The 14790-nt window shown below is 44.4% G+C and overlaps 2 protein-coding genes across 3 annotated transcripts in view; one reads left to right on the top strand and one right to left on the bottom strand.

The window, feature by feature from the left end:
* Positions 1–9: 9 nt before the first annotated feature.
* Positions 10–14346, bottom strand: vps41 (VPS41 subunit of HOPS complex). The gene is made up of 27 exons (XM_086020947.1): positions 14127–14346; positions 13536–13574; positions 11373–11480; positions 9838–9915; positions 9195–9269; positions 8558–8620; positions 7587–7652; positions 6028–6147; positions 5807–5953; positions 5676–5742; positions 5300–5397; positions 5112–5241; positions 4279–4513; positions 3591–3672; positions 3414–3506; positions 3211–3338; positions 2770–2914; positions 2655–2696; positions 2527–2577; positions 2269–2406; positions 1890–1944; positions 1678–1818; positions 1453–1589; positions 860–959; positions 674–718; positions 258–337; positions 10–177 (listed from the first exon to the last, which is right to left on the bottom strand). Exons 1-27 carry the CDS (start codon positions 14145–14147, stop codon positions 97–99), a joined length of 2565 nt encoding a protein of 854 aa, XP_085877073.1. The 5' UTR covers positions 14148–14346; the 3' UTR covers positions 10–96.
* The window catches only part of pou6f2 (POU class 6 homeobox 2), a 67094-nt gene continuing 66646 nt past the window's right edge, over positions 14343–14790 (top strand). For both annotated transcript variants that reach the window (XM_086020950.1, XM_086020948.1), the window contains exon 1: positions 14343–14451. The gene's annotated coding sequence lies outside the window, so the exon portion shown is untranslated. The remainder of the gene's footprint in view (positions 14452–14790) is intronic.

The following is a 14790-nucleotide window of genomic DNA, read 5'->3' as shown; positions in this document are numbered from 1 at the left end:
AACAAACAATAAACCCTTTTTTTTTAAATTAGGCTTTATTTGATTATTTCAGGCGAGTAGAATGGTGTTTTTGATGGTTTTTAAAAAATAAATAAATTATGTTTTCATCTCCAAGATGCCGCTTCCTGGCCCACGCCTCTTTGCGCTGCAGATGTTGCAAAACTGCACTCCAGGAGTCTAGCCCCCGCCCCCCAAAAAGAAAAGAATATTAGGTGGAAAATTTCATGCTGGATAAGTATGATTTTAATATTTCTAACCGTTCCCATGGAGGGTAAACATTCCTTGTGAAACATGTGTCTGCAGTGGAACACCACCACGCTGAAAGCTTTGGCCATGTCTGAAAAACAGAGTACACAGTGGATATAAAAAGTCTACACACCCTGTTCAAATGCCAGGTTTTTGTGATAGAAAAACATGCGACCAAGATGAAGAGTTGAACTTTATTTGTGGTTAATCAGAAGCATTTTAAATGGTGGCACGTGTGTGCCGACTCCCATTTAAGATTTCATAATAATGATTTCCCTTTTGGTTCTGTTAAATAGTACAGGTTTTAGGTCACACTAATGACGGAAAAGGTTTTGAAATCCTTTGAACAGGGATGTTTAGACTTTTTCCATCCACTGTATTATAAGCTAGAAATAACTGAAAGGTAAAAAGTTCCCATGTGACATACCTGAGGGTAAAATCATCACATGGCACGATTCACAAATGTTCTCCTCTGCAAAGAAAAGCCCACAAAAGTATAAATATGAGTTTCAATATTTTGTTTCAATATTATACAATAAAAGGGCTCAAATCGGACGATAAACCGCTGAATCGGTCGGGCCGTAGAAAACAGCACCCCAAACAGTGCACCGACCGTCCACCACGATGCCTCTGCTCTGCGTGCGATGCATCTTCTGCAGCAGCGACAGCGAGTCGGCCACCAGAATCTTCTTACATCCCTCGCGTAGCATAATCTGTTGGGGAGGAGGAAACGCAGCACGCTGAAAGGATTTTTTTTCACCATCTCTTGAATGAAAAATATTATTGTTAACTCATTCAACCAAAAAGACATATTTCCAGTATATGGCTTTTTTCACAGTCCAGCCATTCAAACCCAGGAACCTATTTATATTTTTTATCAGATTTTTTTCAAACGTTAGCGTAAAAAATGGTCTGAAAATTAATGAGTTAATAATATTCAGAGAACATTTGAAAAAAAATGTTGCCACTATCACTTTTTTTTTTGGAGTAGATAGAAACGAAACACGTTAATCAGGCAGGTGAAACATACATACTGCACTATATTCTTTTTTTTCATAGACTGAAATACATGTAAATACAATGTTTAATATCAATGGCATAATGCTGCAATTGAGTTGAGATTTGACTTATATTAACCTAGCCATGTTCAACTAACCAAAAGATCATTGTTGTGTAAGTAACTAGCAAATGTGAGCATAAATAAACCTGCAAGTTGTAGTCGTGGAGAATCTTGACGAGGGAATCCCTCAGGTCGGGGATCTCCATGCCCTCCTTGATGCGATGGATCAGCAGAATGGGGTCCACGTGCGTGCCGATGTTGTTCAGCAGGCCCGTGATGAACGCTGGAGACGCAGAACCAAAAGAAAACTGTGTGAAAGTCATCAGGCAAAACGAAAGCAAAGGGCGTGAAATCCAAGTCGACGCTCTCACGCGGCTTGTCGATGGAGTAGGTGATGAGATCCTCCCACAGTTCGGCGTCGTCCTGCTCCTTGGCAAACTCGATGGCCTTGTCCACATCCTCCAGCTCCTTCATGATCATCTGCAGCGCCCGTCTGCAGTTCCCCATCCGGCCTGCCGAGGCACTCGCATTAAATCGATTGCGGCGCGGACGCGGTAAAGTCAAGTTCAAGATTGATTCTTACTGAGCAGAAAGACGGTCTCCTCCACAAAGTGCCTCTGCTGGCAAACTTCCAGAGCCTGCAAGAGGAATCTGCTAGCTCAGTGGTGGCCACTCCAAAAATTGTTACAAAAATAGACAAACAAATATGTACAAAAAAACCCCACTTAAACACTTCAAATGAAGCAAAACATGTTTTTATTATTTTATAATAAAACAATGAGCGATATTCAAATATGATTGTTAGAGAAGGGTAAATTAATTGAATAAAAAAATACATTTAAAGTGCCCTATTTTAGGAAAAAAAAGGGCAAATATTACTAGACTTCACTTGTTTACAGTAGACGTTGAGATGTTTGCCATGTTCGCGACAATAGACGTCAAAGTGTTAAGAGGACGAGTACCTTCTCCAGCGGACAGTGTGTGCTGTCCCTCAGGAAAGGCAGCAAATTGGGACGGTCAAATTCGGCATACAAGCCAATTTGCTTTTCGTGGTACTTCTGGCCTTTGTGGTGGTCCCGCTTGAACAGTTTGTGGAGGTACTGCCCGGTGGAATCAGGAGAAACATTCAAATACTTATTTGAGCCAACTCAACATCAACATCAACATCAACAACAACAACAACAACAACAACAGCAGGAGGAGGAGGGATGTCAACTGACCACATGAAGAAGCTCAGGCCTGGCTGCCAATTCCTCCACCACTCTGTCTATCTAAAGAAAGAGGGAAACAAACAATTAGTGAGCATCATAATCAGCCTTACAAATGAGGAATGTGATGTCACACTCACTGATATTTTGTCTTCATTGTCCAGAAGCATGTCCACAGCTTTCTGCATGCCCACACACACATAAAAAGATCCATAAGGCCACAGTCGCCGTGGTGACGCGGGATGCTAGACCAACCTCTTTGTCAAAATCCATGAGGAGCACGATCTTGTCTTCGATGGAGGAGAAGAGGTTGTGCTTGTGGATGAGCTGGTAAACGTCTTTGTGGCGCAGACGCAGGTAGATCTCCAGCGCGCGGTCGTAGCGCTGGTCGTAAGTGTAGCTGCAGGCAAAAAAAACCAAACAAACAAAAAAGGACAACAAAAGACAAGTTATTTGATTGTTTCATTACACTGGCGGCTGGCACCAAGACTGCAAAGAGAATACAAAAATAGAATAAATACATTCAATTTGTCCTTGGCTAATATATAATTTTCAAGTTTCACTTTCATTTCCACCAACTCCTGTAATCTCTCTTTGACTCCTGTAAATCACTGTAAAATTTCCACATGTTGCAGGCAAAATTCGAATAAATTTTTTTTTTTTTTTTAAAAAAGCCGTCCAAATATGGCCACTCACAGCTCGGCCAGCGTGGTGAGCAGGGTGGCGTTCATGGGCTTTTTGCTCAGGTGGTCGGTGACGGCCTGCACAATGGCCATGTTGTTGTAAAGCTCGCCCGGCCACTCCCGGATCAACGTGGCGAAACCCTGAGCGGGCACACGGAGGAAAGGCACTTTGAGGACTTGAGAGGTTTGAATGCTCAACAATTCGACTTGAAGTACCTCATAGTCGGTTTTGAGGAATTCATGCAAGATCATTTCGTAGATGGCCGGCCGAAGACGCAGGTCGCCTCTGGGTAAATACTGACTGATGGCCTACAATCAAAAGTCAACATGGCAATTTGAAGCAATTTGAAAACCGACCTCAACGACATTTGTCGGCGATTCGTCGGGACTTACCTTCAGTTGTCCGATGGTCTTGAATCTGTACACCTCATTTTCCCACAGTTCCATATTTTTGCCAAGAATCTTTTGGCACTTCCTGCATGAGAAAACTTTGTACAGTATTATGCAAACATACATGGCACACACGTGGTTGTGAGATGTGAGAAGAAGAAAAAGTATAACAATCGCAGAAATGGTAAGACCATGTCAACTTGTATGCCGTGAGATGATCAGGTTTATCATTTGAAAAAAAGAAAAAAAAAAAGTAAAATACGGAAAAGAAAGAAAATACTTGTGAAAGTGACACAGAAAGAAAATAAAACACTCAAAACAAACTGAAAAGTAAAAAAAAAAAAAAAAAAAAGGAAAGAGACATGACAATAAAAAAAAGAATAGCGCCAAATGAAAGTGATACAAAGACAAGAGAAAAAAATGTTGGGGAAAAAAAAAAAAAAAGAGCAAAGGAGGGGGGAAGCTCACAAAAAGAAGGAAGAAAGAAAGAAAGAGAAATACTGGGCTGCTACGGTGCTGAAAATCTACTGCGTGACTCCTTCATTAGGCACACGTGCAAAGCGTAACGGTGCTCGACAAGGCTCCCGACGCCTTCAGGTTCCATCGGGTCCTCCAAAGCAGCTGTCGGGATCTTCTGCGAGCGCGCAGGTGAACCTAATGAAGCGAGCCAGCGGGTAGTATGAAGCGCAACCTGGCGGCGCCGTCGTAGTCGCCCTTCTCCACCAGGTGGTTGATGTAGGCCATGCCGATCTTCTGCACGTCGTGCCGCTTGATGTTTTTGAAGCTGATCTCGGCGGCCATCAGCGCCTCCTCGTACTTCTTCTTGTCCAGCAGCCAGTCGATGTGGTCGTCCTGGTCGCGCTCCTTGGCCACCACCACGTCTTTGGGGCTGACGATGTAGAACAGCGACTCGCCCTCCGAATGCTCTGCTCGCCACAACACATTGGAGGACAACTTTGTTTTCCAGCTCGCCGGCTGACAAAGCACGGTGCTGCGCTAGATACGACTTGAACTCCTTCAAAATATTGAACTTCTTCAAAACAGCAGAGTAACAATTACAATGAGTGTTAAATGTTTGTGCATCATGATTTCATGCTGCAGCCCAAGTCATTGTGCCCTTCCTTCTGGTTTGCCCGCCTTGGCCACCGGGAGGCAGTAGAATGCAGACCAAAAGGAAGGAGAAAGGTACTTTGAGATACTACTGGAAGTGACTCACTAAGACGCTGTGCTGTTAGTCATTTTTCAAAGGGGATAACGAATATATGCCTACTTCCAAAACTCTGAACACCAATGCTAAGCGTTCGCATGTCGATTGCGTTTTCCATTAGCACCGAGCTACACGGACTCATCTTAAGGCAGAGCCATTTCAAGAAAGAAGTATATCTGCGGGGTTAAGATATGGTTGGATTAGCCCTCGGTGTCTTTGCACAAGCGCCATTCATTTGCACTCTGGACGTTGTGAGAGTGAGAGCCTAACAATCACAGCACAAAGACTTGGAGGACTTGCTGCTGCGGCAGTCTCACCGAGACGGTAGTCGCGGCACTCGTTCTCCTGGTAGTTGCGCACGGTCAGGGCATCCGACGAGATCTCCTCGCACGACTCGGGCAGAGGCTGGATGATGTCGAGACGAGGCCGCGCCAGGAACTCCACGTCCTGGCCCCGGAACAAGCGTTAGAAAAGGTGGTCCCGAGTCCTTTTGGGTTTTGCTTACCATGTGCTCAGGGTTCTCCTTCACAAAGAACAAGGTGACCAGCTGATCAGCCAGCGGCGCCAGCCCGCTGATGAAGAACTCCGTCTCAAAGGCGGAAACTGCACAGCGCAAACAGGATTCCATTCAAATTGCCATCACGTCAACGACGGCATGAGCAACTGTACAAACTCAGAGCGAGGGTCAAATAAGGACGTCTTGAACGTCTTATGTCGTTTATTTGAGCATCCGAAAACCCCCCAAAAAACGTCATCATGACATACTACTGTTACCCCGATTACTAATAGTCTGTCGATTGTCCCCTGACTGACGTTGCACTTTCCTACAAAGAAAACATGGATTCCTTCGTATATTGTGAAATGGCAGAAGTTTTCCGTACCTATTTCCACGTAACGACTGGGCAGGTCCCTCATTTCCGTGGGGTGTCGCTCCTTGACGACACAAATCTACAAAAGGAGGAGGTCCAATGACACAAAAGCGGTTTGATAAAGCCAAGCTAAAACGGCAAACCTTGATGGAGGTGCCCCAGCCCACGATGAGGGTGCTGTTGTCCTTCCAACACAGACTGCACGGGTACATGTCGGGCCTCAGGCTGACGTTGTCGCGCAGCACGTTGGTGATACGCTGCTTTGTGCTGATGTCGTAGATTTTGACGCCCTAAGAAGAAACAAACGGCGTCAAGTCTCAATCCGGCGAGACGACCGCGGATGCGCCCCAGGCCGGCTGCGTACCACGTTGTTGGCCCACGCGATGAGGTTGCTTCTCCACTGGACGTTGGTGATGGTGCCTTCGCCTTCGTGCAGCAGGGACGTCTTCCAGCGGTTCATCCAGTTGCGCTCGTACAAGAGAAGCTTCAAGGAAAGGCCGCAAGAAACGGGTCAGTGAAGGATGTGGAGCAGTGGCGCCATGCAACCAGTAGAGGGCAGTGCATGCACAGTAGATTAGAGGCGTTCTTCCTGCAGGGGAACCTTTGTTGGCTGACTATTTCATAAAGTGCACGGTGAACAATAAGCGTGGCTGTTGCAGCATGGGGCACATGAACACAGAAAATAAGGGCGGCGTGGAAAGAAGAAAAAAGCTCAATTAGAAGCTTTTATTTTTTTTTTAATGAAAATGACCCATTTGTCAAATCTATCTACCTCAGTGCTTTCTGTTGTCAGGTCTTGGTAAATGTTAGCAACTGATCATTCCTCATTTGTGCGAGTGTCTGATAGGCCCGAGGTAATGTAATGTGTCGCATACTGAAGTGACAGAAAAGCTTCACAATATCAGCGAGAAGGCCGAGAGGCGGCCACCGATAATGGCTTGGGCCCGCCAAGAGACGGCGCGACAAAAGAACGGCGCAAGCAAAAATTGAATTTTGCTCTGGAACGGGACGCGTCTCCCGCCGAGGCGCATTGATTTCCGAGGCAGGCACCTGGCCGAGTCCTTCAGCAAGAGATATCGGCGGCGATTCAAAGAAAATGGCAAAGCTTCATGCTAACAATGACGGGAAAGAAATGTTGCTTGCTGTATAAATGTCAGTGCGCTTGATCTAAAAATAATCCATGGCATTATTACATCGACTCAGGGGCCACAACATTAGGTACACCTGTTTGAAAGACCTTCAAACTAGAGCAAAGGTTCATTTTCTCATACATCAAATCAAATTTGTCCATTGAAATGCCATTATTCCATTGCAGCCCCAAATGAAAAAAAATTGTAAATAACAATGAAAGAGCCAAGAGACAACAAACGCTCAGCCGGTCAGTCCGTGCGTGAGCGTCTGGGCGTGAGCCGTGGCTTACAGCAGCTCCGTGCGAGTGTTGTTGTTTGTTTGGTTCAACATCAAAGTGCCTTGTGAGTGTGGCTCGCCTTGCCCGCATGCAAGGGCATCATCACATTACCCTAACTGCTCCGTTCGTTTTTCACTTTTGAGTCGAGCGACAAGTTCTCTCTTAACTCACATTTTGGCCCGCAACACAAAGATAGAACTCGGAAGTCAAGGCAGCACTGAGTGGCAACTGTATAATGATGCACTCTCTTGCGCGGAAATGTCTGGCATTGCTGGACGGCACTTTGTGAAAATGGGCCGCTCTCCCGAGAGCACTCCAGAGAGACAGAAAAGGCCTTTTTTTTTTTTTCTTCTCCTTCTTCGTCCTCTTTTCCACAGCAGTCGGACAAAGAAAGATGGTCTCCTTGAGCCGTAGCCAGCATGTACTATGAATGATGGACTTGAGAATGAAAGGTCCCCAAAATAAATAAGTAGTGAACGGGTAAATGAGGGGTTCAAAATTCTCTTCAAAGCTACCTTGTTGCCGCCGGTGACAAACTGCTTGTAGTTGGATCTGGAGAAGTGGGGGTGTAACGCCACCACCTAGCAGGACAGATGACACTGTTAGCATTGGGGAAAGTGAAATGGGATTGATGCTTTGCAATATTCCAGTTAGGGAAATAGACCACATGAATAAAACGTATTTCCACATGTGGATGAGAGGAAATACATATTGGAGATGCTCTCCACTGTTTGAGGTCTTACACAGGAGTTTGGAGTTGGAATTTTTGTTTCATTCATCCAGAAGATCATCAAATCAACACAGAACTCAGTCAAGGCGGCGTACCGGTACATGCATTTTTTTTTCCCGGATTCCCACAATCCGATAATAAGATACGTGACAATTTATGACAGGAAGTATTTGTTAGTTTTTACGGAAGATTACTGAAAACTTCAAATCCACTTTAATCCTGCTTTACAAAAAAACAAAAACAAAAAAAAAAGGCAACCAAGGAGGGATCCGTACACTGTAACCGTTTGTACAATATTTTGGTGTTATCCATTGCTCTTGCTCTCTCTCACAGTGCATATATGGGTGTGTGTTGGAATGTGCTTGTCTTGTTTGAAGAAAAACAATGCCGCAACTGCTATAAAAATATGGCTAGATATTGCTGATTTCCCTTATTGTTGATATTGATTTCACGTACCGGTGTTTTGCGGAACGTAACCCCCGCGGCGGAGGGGGATGACTGAAGCGGGGCGATAGCAATTTTTGCGGCTTCTGACGCCTAACAGCTGTTTGACAGCCCTTTCACATTGCCCGCCGTCTATGCCGCCTTTTCCTGCGTGTCCTTGCTCTGTTGACAGGTAGCAACGCAGAACGGCGCTGGCAATTTACCAGCTGGACAGTTGGCATGAGAGGTATATAAGAGGCCAGATAGCATTTGGATGAAAGTGAGTTTTGAGGGCAATCCAATTTTCTTTTGCACAGGGCATCTGTTACTTACTTTTATGGGACAATCAAAGTTCTCGTGGAAGCCTTCTCTTGTGTAGAGGCCAAACACTTGCACCTGCAACAAGCAGCAACAAAAGGTGAATAACTCAACGCCTCCGCTTTAATTGCCGCCTCTGCAACTAGCCCGGACCTTCGGGGAAGAACTGCGGAAAACCCGACTTTGATTTGTTCCACCAGGTCGCCAATTAGTGCACACCTTGATTCCGGGGGGGAAAAAAACCCTGCGGGCTTCAGAAGTTTGCTAATCTCGGACGCTGCCGCCACCTCTTGTGTGCTGTAAGAGGACCGCTGAGTTGCCATTAGTGCATCGCAGCCATCTGGGGGGGAAATAACACCAGATCCCGATGGCATCTCAGCGGCAATTAAGGATTAAGTTAGATTTGTGGGGATTAGAAGGGCCCCCTGAACTCAAGCGTGAGCGCATCTTGACTGGCAAACACTTGACGACGATAACCATCAGTCGAAGATCATTTCCAGAGATGAAACGGCAGGTTTAACACTGGCGCCTTTAAACCTGCTCCATATTTCAGTCCCACGGTATTAGCACAAAGTTTGGCGGCAGATAAGGGGTGCCGATGGAAAACGGCTCCGTGCCGCTTGTGTGCTCACACGGGTGAAAGTTGTCCGACCTTGCCATCCTCGGAGCAGATGCCCACGTGCTCGCCACTCTCGTCCAGGCTGATTTGGTTGATCTTCACCGAGCTCTACGGGGACAGAAAAAAACATGGCTGTATCCCAAATCACCGTTCCCCGTTGAAAGGAATGAAATGCCATCAAGCTGTTCCAGCCTCTCCCAAAAAACAACAAATGTTTGTAATGTGGATGAAAAACAGAATTCTACAATATTATACTTTATCAAGTGCAGTCATGAAATACTCAAATACAATTGGAAAGAAACACTTTTTGTCCTAATTTGTCCTACGAGGCACATGATGCCGCTCATTCTGGTGTGCGCGCCAGTCTTAGACAGACAGACAGACAGACAGACAGATTGTTCACCCTTCTCCACAAAGGACAAAGAATATATGCCTGTGAGTATTGTTATATTATTACAACAATACTCATGGGCAGTCATGGCTCAAAACAATTAAATGATTAACAAAATAGTAGTCCATTAATTAGATAACCATTTCATTGTTCATTTCAATTTAATTGTTGCACCTCTACATGCATCAGATTTACAAAAAAAATGGAAAAAAAACCCCATCTGTTTTCAATGTGAATTATTCTTCGATTTAGGCATCTATTCCATAAACTGTGGCTCCTACTCACAATTTCAAACTTCTGGGTGACATTTCCTTGGATGTCCAACAGGAAAACCTTCCCAAAATGTGTCCCCAGAGCAAGAAACTGTCAACAAAAAAAGCAGTAGGAATTCAACAAGAGAAATACAAGATTTCTGAAATATGAAACACATTTGCGTTTGTGGGTAGGTGAAGGGGATTAAATGTTTTTTTTTTTTTTTAAAAAAGGAGTATGGGTGCAGATTGGGTGAGTTAGTGAGCAAAAGTGTGAAATTGCCATTGCTCTTTATTAAGTCAGGGAGTGTGAAATAGCATTTCTTCTTCTTAAATTAAAACGCTTCAGCATAATAAATGCACCGCGTGTCTGACTTCTCTTCCCCTTTTTGCTGCTAAACTAAGCTAAGCACAGAGCTATTATTTGCAAGCATTTGTCAGTTTTTCTCCTCAGTGCTTCATGTGGCCACTGGGGAAAAAAAAAAGGAAAAAAGTGTGGCTTTAAGTGTGTGTTCTTGCACCCCAGCCTAATCCCCCTGCCCTGACCCCCTCCAACACACCCACACACCTCTGGCGGCATGTGGCCCAGCAGCATGCTTGAGTGCAGCCTATAATGAAATGCTTATATTTACAGGCACAGCTGAGCGTGTCACACAGAGCCCGCTGCAATCTTCCCAAATAAAATAAAATAAATAAATAAAAAACACACACACACACACAAATAAATAAATAAATAAAAGGATTGGAGGGTTGGAGGCTTGTGAGGCGCAGCAACTTTTAAAAGGGATTTATTGGGATGAGGGATTGTTCAAATGGAAATCCCCATTCAGACGCTTAAAATATGAGGCCACATGCGCCTGCTCACGCTTTTTGGAGGGGCCACGCGGGCAGCTGTGACCACGCAGAAGGTGGGCGTGCACAACGAGACTCATTCCACTGTGAGAAGCTGCCAAAGAAGCTTAGAAATAAAATAAAATAATCAAAACAAAGTGTTATTATTTATTAAAAGACATAAGTAAAATAAAAATCCATTTAAAAAATGACAACCAAAATGAAATAAAAGAAAGAAATAATTGCACTAATGTATTAAATACAGGTAAAAAAATTGTAATTAAAAAATGAATAAAATAAAAATTGCAGTCCTATAGTTGGTGATAATTTGCTCTCCAAACGTACTCTTTCTCACTTTTCTCTGACATTGTAAATAATAAAAGATAAAACCAAAATAAATTCCAAAACTGTTTGAAAATAAAAGAAAATAATTTAAACGTAACCACTCGGCATGAAAACTACGTTGTGCAACTACATTAGTTTTGAAAAAGAACATTTAATTGAAAACAGAGCTACACCTTGACGGCTCGCGTGCGATGCCAACCGCCGGCGAGCGAGCGGGAATGAAAAGTGGAACCGACAATGGCGTCTGGCGCGTCTCCTTGTGAGGAGCGGCCGTGCGCGCAGGTGAGAAAAGAATGTCCCCACGAGACGGACTGTGAAGCACACGCCTCGACAATGTGCCGGGCAAAGGCCCTTGCGAGGAGAGGCGAGGCGAGGCGCGACCCGCCCGGCTACCTTGTCGTGCACGGTCATACAGCTGGCTGCGTCGCTCTGCAGGATTTCCGTCACGCCATTGGAGAGGCGTTCATATTTCAGCTTGGGCTCCTCCTCGCTGTCCTCCTCCTTGGTAACAAAGAAGAAGCGCTAGATGATTGGCCACTTTCAACGCGCCTTCAAACCGTATTCATGACAAGCAATGTCCTCAACATGACTTCCATATCGGGCTGCTTTTTGCCAATAGTGCATGGTACAATATATGCATGTGAGGTGCAGGTAATATTTTTGTCCACTTGGCGCTGCCATCCTCACGTTCTCCAGTCCTGTTGTATCTGGACTGCGAGTGACTGCATGTGTTTGGCCTGTTGAAGGAAGCTGGAGTCAGCGAATGAGAGTGTGGAGTTGGCTGGCTGTTAACCAGCTGGCAAAACCGGCACCACTGGTGGCAAGCTGCACGTCGTGTGTGAAAACAAGCTTGAGTATATTTGATTACCTCTGTTCTCGAAAAGGATTCAAAGTGCAACGGCGGCTGTGTTGACCCACCAATTGTTTGTAACTAGCGGCGGTAGGCTATATTCGATTAGCTAAAGATGTTTATGTTACCGCAGACGAGCAGTTGTGTGAGTCGGGCTTTCCGAAAGGCACGTTGCATTTTAGCTTCTTTGATTATGTGTGAAATGATCCCAAATTTTGGACATTCTCTGTTTTGCTTTGTTCCTCCTGCCTCACACGTATTACTATGCAGGTCTGGATGCCAAAATAATCCCCGCAAAATCCTGCAATGTAGCAAATAATCTGCACTATAAGTATGATCAAATCTGCAAAAAATGAAGCGGGATATAACGAGGGAAAGGGTCGTGAGGCTGCTGCAAATTGTCCCCAAAATGCAGCATACGTCTCCTTGAAGTCAAAATGACGACCGCGACGTGAACGGTCGAGGGACGTGGTCATCGGTTTGAACTGTAAAACTGTGACTTCCAAGAAAAAGAGGGCGAATTGTCTTACCCTGTGGCGCAGGCAGCGATAGATGGCAAAAGTTTGAAAGTGGGTAGTTTCTCCGCAGAGGGTTATAGTTTGGCTTTTTCTCATTTGACATGGTGGCGAAGCCCGTGACCAATGCCCCCGCATCAAAGCTCTCGCCACCGTAATACACAGGAAATAGCCGAGGTATGGCATTGTCGAGTGGGAAAGGATTGTTTTTGAAAATAACACTTTCTCCACGCTCTTGTCCCACCGTCAGTCCCCCACCCCACCCCGCCCCCCGGCTCTGCGGGACAGCACTGTGTTGGAGTTGTCTGTGCAGCATGCAGCATTGCTTATAAAGCCGCTTGTGGGTACTATTCAGCCCGTAACGCACAGGCCCGAAAGTGCTGCATCGTGCCAGCGGAAGACTTTATGTTTGTTTTATGAGAAGAGCAAATGCATGCATTCCTTCCTTACGACAAAATGAAAATGCCGTCGTCGCATTTCACGCGAGATCATGGAAATGGGCCCTTGTGCTGCTCTCCTGCACATTTTTAGCAAGGAAGAGGAGTCATAAATGCCATATGATGATATTTCCAAATGCTGCTAAACAATAGTGCTTCTTATTTGGTGCTTGAACTCCGCTGCTAACCAAAACAGCAGCACCTAGCGAGGCACATAAACTGCCTAAGTGTGGCATCAAGTTTCCTGCAAGGAATTAAAATCAGCATTACATTATGTTAACGGCAATTGAAGTTCCACTAGATGTGGTCGATCCGCATTGTTGTGTGCATTGCTAAGCAAAACAGCAGCACCTTGCGAGGTAAATAAAGAGCCTCTCGGATGAATTCAAGCGCATTTAAAGATAACGTGACGTTGCGGTTGGCACGATTACCGCTCAAAAAGATGAAAATAAAATAAAACCCTCTACCGGCTTTTAAAATGTTGTCTTGAAGTGGAGTCAAGTCAAAAAACAACTTTATGATAATATACAACAATAGGTTTTATACGCGCCCACTCTAAACACAGCATTCAGATTGATATTGCATTTGTGGAATATGACTGAAGCAGCAAAATCCAACCCTTTTGATCCATCTCAGGGGGCGGCCATTTTGCCACTTGTTGTCGACTGAAAATGACATCACAGTTGCTCAGAGCTCAGATAACGACCGTCATGGCTCACCTGTTTTCTGGGTTTGGTCATGTGATGAACCTTACCTCAGATTCATCTGTAAATTCCTCACTTGGTTGTCTGCTCTGTTTTGGGGAACACAGATTAAATTAGATTAAACTTGTGTTATATTACACAATAAGTACAAGGCACTCCAGGAAATCCAGATTGCATCTAAATAGCCTAATTGCATAGTTCATAAACATTACATAATTACTATTCCTTTGTAGGAAATCACATTATTTGTTATTCTTCCAACTTAATAAAATGTGGAAAATGTACATTTTTACGTGTCCAGACTTTAGAGACACCATCGAGCTATACAATACAGTGCGCTGAACAAACTGCACGTATACCCTATGTACGGCGTACTATGTACAAGCGGTACAGAAAATGGGGGAAGAAATGGAAGAGAAATATTGATTATACAGAAATACTTTTGCAGTTGCTCAAATATACTCAATGGACATGGTGACGCATAGTACGAGTAAAACACATAAGAGTGGAGCTTTGAAGCACTTATAGGCATTTGGGGGCTAGAACTGCCAAGAAAAAAAATATATACATTTAAAGCTAAAACCAGTTTATTTAGTCGTGGCAACAACATTAGCAGGCTAACCTTAGCATGCTAGCCTTACCTCTTCCACCACTGTCGCCATCGTTACGCCGCGTCTTGTCCCACAATATTCACACCTCACCCGGTCTTGAAACCTGCTTAGAAATCCGGAACGGCACCGTTATGTTCCTGACATGACCAAAAAAACTCACGACATAGGAAGCGTAATGCTTGTTTGCTATAGACTGCGGCTGCTGCTCTAACTTGAATCACATGACAGAAACAAGGACGCGGGGAATTGTGGGTAGTGACGTTCTCTTGCTGCAAAACGCTCCGCTGGCGAAAGGACGAAGCCTCAGTCACTAATGGCGGGAAGCACTCAATTCGGATGACCTACGTTTCGTCAGGTATGAACTCAGGCGATAGTTTTAGTCGGGTTTTTTTTACGTTTCAAGTTAGTTTTCACGACAGTGTATTAAATTAGTCAGAAAGGTCATGTTAAACGATCAAGATACGCATAACAAATTCAACAGCGCAGTGACTCCATATTGTATATATTTTTTCTTTCTACACTCTTTATGTTCTTTTACATCCTTAAGCACATTGACACAATTGAAGGACATCCATTATTACATATCCAACAACCTCTGATAAAAAGGCCAATTTTTGTTCTAATTACCAATGAAGTATTCCTATAAGGTAATACATTAGTCAATGATGACATTTAAGTCGAGGCACATTTATTT

The sequence above is a fragment of the Filicampus tigris genome, chromosome 21 (genome assembly GCF_054856515.1).
Source record: "Filicampus tigris isolate MCC_2025a chromosome 21, RoL_Ftig_1.0, whole genome shotgun sequence".
Lineage (NCBI taxonomy): Eukaryota > Metazoa > Chordata > Actinopteri > Syngnathiformes > Syngnathidae > Filicampus > Filicampus tigris.
This window is presented reverse-complemented; position numbering and strand designations above follow the sequence as displayed.

Excerpts from the sequence above, each read along its gene's own strand:
- vps41 (XM_086020947.1), bottom strand. The coding sequence starts at position 14,147 with ATGGCGACAGTGGTGGAAGAG. Across the intron at positions 5,398-5,675 it reads CAGTCGTTACGTGGAAATAG|TTTCCGCCTTTGAGACGGAG; the intron begins GTACGGAAAACT and ends TGCGCTGTGCAG. Across the intron at positions 178-257 it reads GTTTACCCTCCATGGGAACG|ACTCCTGGAGTGCAGTTTTG; the intron begins GTTAGAAATATT and ends GGCGGGGGCTAG.